This window comes from Manis javanica, chromosome 12, assembly GCF_040802235.1.
Source record: "Manis javanica isolate MJ-LG chromosome 12, MJ_LKY, whole genome shotgun sequence".
Classification (NCBI taxonomy): domain Eukaryota; kingdom Metazoa; phylum Chordata; class Mammalia; order Pholidota; family Manidae; genus Manis; species Manis javanica.
This window is the reverse complement of record NC_133167.1, coordinates 775,402-785,069: the sequence shown is the minus strand read 5'-3', so window position 1 is coordinate 785,069 and position 9,668 is coordinate 775,402. Positions and strand designations below refer to the sequence as shown.

Genomic DNA, 9,668 nt, shown 5'->3' with positions numbered 1-9,668 from the left:
TGGGCCAAATGTGGCCTGCCACTGGGTTTTGTAAGTAAAGTTTTATTGACACAGCTGTACCATTGTAGCCACTCCTGCACGGCAACAGCAGGGTCAGGTGTTGCAGTACAGCCTATAAGGCCAGCCAAGCCTGAAATATTTGCTCTCTGGTCCTTTAAGAAAATCTTTGAGGCCCCTGAGCCTGGCGGGATGCACTGGGCTGTGGCATCAGAGGGCGGAGAGGATATGGGAGGGGCTGGAGGGCAGAGGGCAGCTCGTCACACTCTGTTTTTCATTGACTGGACTCAGAAGCCTCCTCCACCCACCCCGACCTGCCTCCCCACCGAGAGGGGTTCAACACCCTGGCGGTCAGGCCCTGACAGGCAGGATAAGCCTCAATAAGGGGTCAGGTAACAACGACAAACAAGACAGGCAGCAGGCTGTAGCCAGAGCCCATCGACCAGGCCTCACCTCTGGACGGCCGCCTGTCACAGCGTCCAGCGCAGGGCCAGCTGGGAAATGTTCCGAGCCCTGGCTGCCGCCAGTGTGGCCCTGGGGCCCCAGGCGGCAGGCTGGGTGCGAACCATGGCCTCCCATCCGCTGCTGGTGGCCCCCCCAGAGGCCCTGTTCAAGCCCCTGACCATCCCCAGCCGGCTCCTGCTGGGGCCGGGCCCTGCTAACCTGGCTCCTCGCGCCCAGGCGGCTGGCGCCCTGCAGATGATTGGGCACATGCACAAGGAGATGCACCAGGTGGGCCGGGCAGGTGGCGGCCAGCCCTGCACCCCTCCTCACCGGTGAGCGGGGTCTGACCTGCACCACTGCCCTCAGATAATGGACGAGATCAAGCAAGGTATCCAGTATGTGTTCCAGACCAAGAACCCACTCACGCTGGCCATCAGCGGCTCAGGGCACTGCGCCCTGGAGGCCGCCCTGTTCAACATCCTGGAGCCAGGGGACTCCTTCCTAGTTGGGGTCAGCGGCATCTGGGGGCAGCGGGCCGTGGACATCGGGGAGCGCATCGGTGAGAGACGGGCAGAGGGTGGGTGGGTGGCCTCTTGCCGCACACATGAAGCCTGGGGTACCGACCGTGGACCCTCCCCAGGACAGGGCTCATTCCCCTCTGTGGGCCTTCTTGCACCCACCTCCCTGCCAGGCCAACCTGCCACCTCCCCCAGGCAGGCATCAGGGTCTTCAAGGACCCCCATCTCCAGGCCTCTCAGAGTTTGGGAACTGCCGTTTCTGGAGCACATGGGGGATGATGCTGCAGGGGTTCCTCTGGTCTCCACACAAACAAGCACCCCACAGCTCTTGGGGTTCCCGTGACAGAACAGGGTGTCAGAGACTGAAATCCCCCCCAGAATCTCAGAAACAGCTCTCTTTCTGGAGCTGCAAAATACGAGATGCCGGCAGGGCCTCTCTTCCCACAGCAAGTTCTCTAGAGGCTAAAGCAGGAGCAGGCACGGCTGGTTTATGATCCATCCAGGCGTTGGGACACCCCACAGTTCTCGCATGGTCAGCACCACATAGCCTGGTTAATGGACAATCCCAGGTGGCCCAAGGGGGCCCCGACCCCTCACCTGGTCCCCTGAAGTCCACATACTGGTTTCCACGGGAGCCAGGGTCTGGCAGAGGCAAGGGGCCCACGTGCACCTTGGGCCCTGCAGTGGCTCTGGCTGCCCACCCCGGGTGAGCCCCTCCCCTGCCCCGCTTCACACCCCAGGCCTGGGCTTCTCACGCCGCACTTGGATGGTCCCAGGGCTTCTTCCCCACGTACATCCAGCCGTGGGGGCAGCTGTGCACGGGGACCCAGGAGTCTGAGAGAGGGAGCAGGACAAGGGCTGCTTCCCTGAAGCGCCCAGGCCCAAGGAAGGCAAAGCCTGCTCATGCCCTCGCACATCCATCTGTTCCATCATTCAGTCACTCATCAAACACGGCCCCTCAGGAGCCACCCTCTGCTGGTGCGGTCAACTGGGCCTAGTGAGGGTGCTTGTTCATCTCCCACGTGAGGAGCGCTGCCCCTGCCTGGCTGGGCCCAAGGGAGGCAGCCTGAGGGGGCAGTGGAGCTGCGCTGATGCCGCCCTCATCAGAGCACCCAGAGGTCTCGGTCTGCAAAGGGCAGCCTCACTGAGCACACAGCACCTGACTCTGTGCCAGGGGCCAGGGCCCTGCCCTCACAGGGCCCGGCTGCTCAGTCCAGCTGCTGTCCCCAGCGCTGGGCCCCACAGGTGCCTGCGGGCCATGCACCACTCAGCCTGCCTCTGCCCCCAGGAGCCCAGGTGCACCCGATGGTCAAGGAGCCAGGAGGCTACCACACGCTGCAGGAGGTGGAGGAGGTACGGCAGGCATGGGGCTGTCCCAACCCGCCCACACCCTGGGGACCTCTGGGATCCCCGAGCTCACCGTGGCCCCAACAGGATGGGCTGGGAGGCTGCAGCCACCCTTCCTCAGGCTCTGGGAAAAAGTCACCCTGGAACAAGTCCTCCTCCCAGAGCTGGGATGTTAGGGCCCCGGCTCAGCACACACAGACCTGGCGGGGTGGAGGTGTCCCCGTCCCATCAGGTCTGCACCCTCCGCGGGGAGGAAGGTGGTGTTAGGGGGCAGATCCTGCGCCCTGCTTACCTGGAGAAGTCCTGGGAGGACTCCTCGCAGCTGCTCTGCACACGGCTGTCCCCTCTGTCCCCTCAGGGCCTGGCCCAGCACAAGCCCAAGCTGCTGTTCCTGACCCAGGGGGAGTCCTCCAGTGGCGTGCTGCAGCCCCTGGATGGTTATGGGGAGCTCTGCCACAGGTGAGCCTGTCCCCAGGGCAGGGCTGGGTGGGAAGCCCAGCGCAGCTCAGAGCCAGGCTGGGGCCGGGCAGGGTGCCGGCAGGCTCCTCTGGCTGGGAGGCAGCAGGTGAGGCCCCACTCCCACCGTGTCATATGGTGTGGCTGCAGGTTCCTCTCAGTGTCCTTGTTGTGTGGGTCTAGGTGGTCCCCCCCATCTGAGAGCAGGGCCAGGGGCCCCCACATTACCCTCTGCCCTCCAGTCCCCAGGGCTGCAAAAGGGCTTGGTGCTGACCCTGAGCCCCAAAGCAGCCCCCTGCCCTCCATGGCACTCCTCCAGCCTCCCCACCTCCTGCACCCGCTGTGCAGGGCCTTGGGTGGAGCCAGACAGGTTCCCCTTCTGTGACTACAGACCTGCTTGGGAGAGCTGACCTCCGGTAGGAGGAGAGAAAATCCCCACAGCCAGGTAGCAGCAGAGGCAGGGCTGCCGTCCACCGGGGGGGATGTGGGCTGCTCCGCACGGCCCCAGACAGCACAGCCTGCCCTGGGATCTTGTCCGGTACACCAAGCTCGCAAACACACTCTGGATAGTGATCCCCAAGGGTGCGCCTGACCCTGGGCAGGGGAGGGAAACCCTTCATGCGCTTCCCTAAGATGACGATGTGGAGGAGTTGAAGCTGTGGCTTGGGCTTTCTGGACTCCATCCTGCCTGGGCTCGGGACTTATGACCAGTGAGCTGCTGGCAGACAGAGGCCCAGCTTCATGCTGCCCCTGGACCCGTCTCAGGCCCCCAGACTGCCCTGAGGACCACAGACCGCCTGGGATGGCCTCAAGCACACCTGGCAGGAGTCCTGTGCCTCGGATGGCCAGGGTCTTGACAGTCCCCAAGGCTCCCCCAGCTCTGCCCTGCGTTCACCCTGGTTCCGTCACAGAGCCGGACCTAGGATCTGGAGGAGGGACCCTGGGGGACGTGAGAGGCTGTCCCTGCTTCCTGCCAGTCCCTCCAGAAGCCCTGTCCACTTCATTCTGCTGCCCTGCCCCCAGGTACAAGTGCCTGCTCCTGGTGGACTCAGTGGCATCACTGGGTGGGGCACCCATCTTCATGGACCAGCAAGGTAAGGGTGTGCCCCCCAACACCCCAGCCGCTGGGGGCTCCATGATGCAGAAGGCCCACTGGGAGGGTTTCTGGGCCAGGGCTGCTTGCCCATCTCCCAAGGCCCAAGGGCAGCACTGGTGCAGGACAGGCTCTGTGGGGGCAGATGAGAGGGAGAAGCGTGTCCCTCTGGGTGGCGTTTGGGGAGGCACTCAACCCCAGTGGTGCAGACTTCCTGTCAGTCAGCTGCAGGGCTGGAATCCCTCAGAGGCCAGCGTGGCCTGCTTCCCCGTCTGCCCAGTACCCCACCCACCTGTCACTCCCAGGGAGCAGTTGGTTAGGGTCGCATGCAGGCCAGCCTGGAGGAGCCATCCCTGCCCAGCACTCCCTCAAGGATGCATAAAGACTGTGGTCTGGGGCACGTGAGCTTCAGTTTCACCGATGCCATGAAGATACCACGGTGCAGCCCTTTCCGACTGGCAGGCCTCGGTTCCATTTCAGGCTCTTAGGAATCAACTGTGCAGGATGTTCTGGGATGGGCCTGTCAGGGCACAGTGGTACAGTTCCTTGGGTCCTGGCATACGGGGGTGGGGGGCGGCCTTGGTTCTGTGTCCTCACAGCCTGGGTACCTGGCCTCCGACTTCTGCTGCCGCCCCCGGGTTGCCAACCTCATGGGTTTTGTGCAAGTTCAGGGACCATTATCTCCATATGTGGAAAGAAAACCTGTTTTTCTGTGCCCGCCACACAGCACCCCTGACACCAGTGCATATTTCCCCACCCCAGACCCTAACCTGGCCTTCTGGGATCCGACTCAGTTGGCCTAGAGATAGTGCCAGGGCCCTTGCCGCAGGGTAAGGGCTGGGTCCTGTGAGACCGCCCCCTACTCTCATGCCACTTGCGTGGCGGTCACCCGAAGCTTCTGTCCGACCTGCTGAGCCTGGGCTGGGCCCTTGAGAGCACGTGCCCTTCTCCGCACAGGCATCGATGTCTTGTACTCGGGCTCCCAGAAGGTCCTGAATGCCCCCCCAGGCACCTCACTCATCTCCTTCAGCGACAAGGCCAGGTGAGGGACCTGGGCCCCAGCGCTGGGTGTGCATCAGGAGGGAGGGACTGAGCGGTGGCGGGAAGGGATCCGTGGGTCGTGCTCAGAGATACCTCTGGAAAGATTGCCACCTGATCCAGGCAGGCGTCCCCCAAGGACAGGTGCCCTCTCTGGGCTCTGGGTTCACAGGCAGTGGGCTGGCCAGGCTGGCCTCTGGAAGATGCTCCTCAGGGAGCCTGACTCATGTGTGGGATGCAGGGCCTGGCATTCTAGAAATTCCCTGACCTCAAGCCAAGGCCGGGGGCCCAGTGCTAGCCCTGCCGCCTGTCTGCAGCCCTCTCTCAGCACCTAGGAGCTGAGGCCAGCCTGCTCCACAAGATGGGCACAGGCCACATGCATCCCAGTGCAGCCGCAGTGTCCCCCAGCTTGGTGTTCAGACCCTAAGCCAGGCCAGGTGGGTTGGGAGAGAGTATGGGGGGCTGGTCCCCCAGGTGGGGACCATCAGCTGCACCCTAGGGACAGGAGGTGCCGTTTGCCAGGAAAGAGAGGACTTGGGGGGGGTGGTCATTGATTCTGTGTGGACATGGGAAGGGTGAGCCGCCTGCAGGAGGGCCCAGGAGGCAGCAGGGCTGAGCTGGGAGCTGGAGGGAGGCTGGGCCTGTCCATGATGTGCATCACAGATTTAAAGCATCAAGACCAGCCATGGCCTAGGGCCCGGGAGCGCCCAGCCCGAGAGGTCACGGGATGCCAAGGAGGAAGAGAGAGCCGGACTGGCTGCGGGAGGGGGTGTCGACCCAGCTTCGTAGTCTGTGTCCGAGGGCACAGTAGTCAACAGGACCGGAGGCCCCTCCCCAGGCCCCCGGCCTCCGTGTCCCCACTGTCATTTCTGTGTATGGACTCACTAGCCCAGCAGACCCTCCTGTTTTTAGGTGACCTTTCACTGACCTGAGGAATGAGGCTGGCTCTGCTGGGGGGCTGGGGACAGGCAGAAAGCCGCGCCCCCACACAACAGGGTCACACAGTGTGGCAGAGGAGCAGCCAGGCCTGAGGGCCAGCGGGGTGGGGCTACCCAAGGGGCTGACCACCCACCTGGGCCCGAGCAGCCCCACTCCTGCTCACTTCCAGGGAGCAGGGGGGCCTGAGGAGACGCCCGCAGTGCTGCAGCCAGGCGGACGCTCAGGCCAGCTCTCCCTCGGCAGAAGCAAGATCTACGCCCGGAAGACGAAGCCCTTCTCCTTCTACCTGGACATCAAGTGGCTGGCCAACTTCTGGGGCTGTGACGACAAGCCCAGGATGTGAGGGCTGGCAGGGCCAGGATGGGGGTGGGGTGGGGGATAGGATGGAGGCAGGGCCGCAGGGGGGCAGGGTGTGGCCTCTCACTGACCCCAGCCTCAGCCATCTTACACAGGGGCTCTGAGCCCCCACCTCCGCGCTCCCATACCATCGCGGAGCCTCGGGGACTCAGTGCCAGCCGTCTGTGCCCCACTCTGGATTCTGCATTCCTCCCCGGCCTGGAGGCTCAGGCCTCACGGCTCGGCCCCCACCGCCCTTTCTATGGGGCCCCCTCCTCCCAGAAGTCCCAGAGCATCTGCGACCCTTTGGACCTGGCCCTGTATCTGCCCACGCTGGGCCTCAGCTCACCCGTCTCTCAGCAGGAGGGGTGAACCAGGTCTCTCTGTGAGGTGGTTTTGGCCATAACCCAAGGCCCCTTATGTCACACCAGGGGACAGGGACACCAGGAACTGTGCACTACCCAACAGGCACAGGGGGGCAGTGTGGGCTTCTCGGGGGGTCCCTGGGGGCCCAGGAGGAACGTGGGTTCTGCTCTGAGCCTCCCACTGCGGCCTGGCTGGTGCTTGGGCTCTGAGCCCTGGTCTCCACACTGTGCTGCCCCTCCAGCTCTGAGTCCACGATCCCCAAACTGGACACCACACCCCTGCAGCGGGGGCTGATCAGGGCCCGACCCTCCGGGTCTGGGACAGACTGGGCACTGCCTCCCCACCCAGTGCGCCCGACCTGACCACCTCCTGTCCTGCAGATACCATCACACCACCCCCAACATCAGCCTGTACAGCCTGAGGGAGAGCCTGGCCCTCATAGCCGAACAGGTGAGGGCCAGCGGGGGGCAGAGCGGGGCGGTGGGGAGTGGGGTGGGGAGTGTGGACTTGGCAGGCGCAGGCGCCCGTGGGGAGGTGCGCCTGAGACCAGCTGGTCAGTGTGCCTGCCAGGCCTGCAGAGAAGGAAGACTGGGCTGGTGAGCAGAGAGAAAGGTGTTGCAGGAGAGCCACCCGGGGTGGGGACATGGGTGGGGGCGCCCCTGGGGAGGACAGAGCCCTGGGGGCAGATAAAGTGATGGGGCAGATGGAGACCATCTTCTGGCTGGGCTCTTGAGCCCCAGGGCTCAAGGGGCTCCAAGGGGCCCAGGGTCCCGGCCCGGAGAGAAGCCTGAAGCTGCCCCACACCATGGGTGCAGCCAGCTGGTCACTGTCACCACTCCCTGCCCGGCCCTGCCCTGTCCTTGTCCCTCCCCACCCAGGGCCTGGAGGAGAGCTGGCGGCGGCACCGGGAGGCCACGGCCTACCTGCACGGCCGCCTGCAGGGGCTCGGCCTGCAGCTCTTCGTGAAGGACCCAGTAAGGGGCAGGGGGAGGGGGCGGGGGGACGAGGAGCGGGAGGCTGTGCCCCATGGGCGCGGCAGGGAGGGCAGAGCTCCTGCCCAGCCCCTCTGGGTGGATGGTGGGTCCTGCAGTCCCGGAGGGCGAGGATGACCCTGGGGCCCTGCTCTCTCGGTCGTGCCTCCTCGGCCTCTGGTCCTGAGGACACTCCGTTTGGTGTCCCCACTCACCCTACTGCCCCACCGCTTAGATGCTTGTCAGGGACCTCTGAGCTGGAAGACGCCCATCAGCTCCCGGAGCCCCGGCCAGTCACCAGCAGGGCTGGTTGGAGGGGTCAGCTGAATGAGTTTCAGTAGGACACTGAAGCCCCTGCGCCTCAGTGGGCTGTGACCTGCCCGAAGGGGACAGAGATGCACAGACACCCTGCCCTGAGCACCAGCCCACGGGCTGCTGGGGGGGCTGTGAGGGTAGGGGGTGCTCCTCTCCTCAGGCCCTTTCTCCCCCCCACCACTCACTCTGAAGCCCAAGGCCAGGCAGCTCAGGTGGCTGCACTTGGAGCCACCCTGAGGCGGCTGAGCTGGGCCTGTCCCGTAGGCCCTCCGGCTGCCCACCGTCACCACCGTGGCTGCGCCCGCTGGCTACGACTGGAGGGACATTGTCAACTATGTCATGGACCATTTCAGCATCGAGATCACGGGTGGCCTTGGGCCCTCACTGGGAAAGGTAAGGGGGCGGTACCCTGTGTGCCCAGGGCCGAGGGGTGGCTAGGTGGTCGTCGGAGGCCGTGGACAGCAGGGGCTGCCCAGAAAGGAACTTCCCCTCCAAACCCCAGGGATTTGCTCAAGGGTGTCAGGCAGAGGGCACCCTCCTGCCCCCATTGCATGGGCTGGAGGCCTTGGGGTGCAGCATCTCTCATTCCACCCACAGTGCCCACAGTGTGGGCAGCCCAGGCTGGAGACTCCCTGCTCGGGTCCAGCTGTGCCCACTGAGCAGGCAGTTCTGAGTGGCCTTTACTGTCTGCCACCCTGGCCCCCTTTCTGAGGCTCGGCAGTGCATAAGGGAGAGATATGGTTCTGCCTGCATCTGGGGGCTCCCTGTGCAGTTGGAAGAAGTCGTGTACACTCGATGTGGCGGTGCCCATGCCGGGGGAGCCCTTGGCTCTGCTGAGAACTCAGTCAGGGCCAGGGGGCCTGGAGGGCAACTAAGGTCTGCACCCCTACCCCACCCCCAGGTGCTGCGGATTGGGCTGCTGGGCTGCAATGCCACCCGGGAGAACGTGGACCGAGTGATCGCAGCCCTCCAAGCGGCCCTGCAGCACTGCCCCCGGAACAAACTGTGACCTGTCTGCATGTCCCACGCCGACCTGGAGTGGGTGAGGGCGGGGTCAGGAGCAAACAGACTCTGCAAATGGACGGGCCCGGGGGCAGGGCAGCTGACCGGCAGGGAGAGGCTGGTGGCAGGGGCAGGCCTGGGCGGCTGCCCCAGCCCAAGGGCCCCTCCCAAACGAGCAGCAGCCTCAAGGTCACTGCCTTCTGGGATATTCAATAAAAAACTGACTAGCCTTCCATACTCACTGAGTAGGGCGGTGGGCAGCCCTGCTTCCTGACGGCACCTTTGGAGGTGTTCGGGGGCAGATCCCTGCCTGGGGCCTCCTGCGGCTGGAGACAGGGAGTGCAAGGGCCCAGGCACCCCACCCTCTGGCCCTGGGTCTCACCCACACACAGCACCTCCAGGGGCTGTGTGAGTCCTGTGGACTAAGGCACCAAGCTGCCCAGGAGCACACAGCCAGGACTTGAGCCCATGATGACTCCAGGGCTCAGGAGTCGCTGAGGATGGACAAGCCCCTGACCCTCCCCGCTCTCCGCCGGGCTCCATCCAACCCTCTGTAAGATGCCTGCCTCTCACTGCGGTTTCTGCCTGTGCCAGGGCCTCCTGGCCTCTCTTTGCTGGGGAGTTTCAGACCAGGCAGGCCTCTGGTCTGCTCTGGAGCAAGGCACACTTAGGACAGTCACAGCCATGCCACACTTCAGGGCCTCACTGGTCCTAAGAACCCCCAGAAGGAAAGCCAGCAACCCCCCACCCTCTTGTCAAGGCGGACACCCGCAGGCCAGGGCAGCCTTGTGGGGTTGGGGTTGGTGGGGGGCCTCACCAGAGGAGGCCAGAGAGTTCAGGGGGCCA

General features: G+C 64.6%; 1 protein-coding gene across 2 annotated transcripts; it reads left to right on the top strand.

The window, feature by feature from the left end:
- Positions 1-210: 210 nt before the first annotated feature.
- AGXT (alanine--glyoxylate aminotransferase) lies at positions 211-9,052 on the top strand. Of its 2 annotated transcripts, XM_017664778.3 has the most exons (11): positions 215-729; positions 808-1,000; positions 2,248-2,312; positions 2,665-2,765; positions 3,786-3,856; positions 4,813-4,897; positions 6,076-6,171; positions 6,915-6,984; positions 7,413-7,508; positions 8,085-8,213; positions 8,722-9,052. In XM_017664778.3, the coding sequence occupies exons 1-11, from the start codon at positions 499-501 to the stop codon at positions 8,827-8,829; spliced, it is 1,245 nt and encodes a 414-aa protein (XP_017520267.2). In that variant the 5' UTR covers positions 215-498; the 3' UTR covers positions 8,830-9,052. The 2 variants fall into 2 exon arrangements, with proteins under 2 accessions (XP_036865490.1, XP_017520267.2); XM_037009595.2 differs by lacking the exon at positions 6,076-6,171 and having other exon boundaries at positions 211-729.
- The last annotated feature ends 616 nt before the right edge of the window (positions 9,053-9,668 follow it).

Bases quoted from the DNA above. Each gene is read 5' to 3' on its own strand.
- AGXT (XM_017664778.3), top strand. From the start codon at position 499: ATGTTCCGAGCCCTGGCTGCCGCCAGTGTGGCCCTGGGGCCCCAGGCG. The intron at 730-807 runs GTGGGCCGGGCA...CACTGCCCTCAG, and splicing joins TGCACAAGGAGATGCACCAG to ATAATGGACGAGATCAAGCA. The intron at 6,985-7,412 runs GTGAGGGCCAGC...CTCCCCACCCAG, and splicing joins TGGCCCTCATAGCCGAACAG to GGCCTGGAGGAGAGCTGGCG.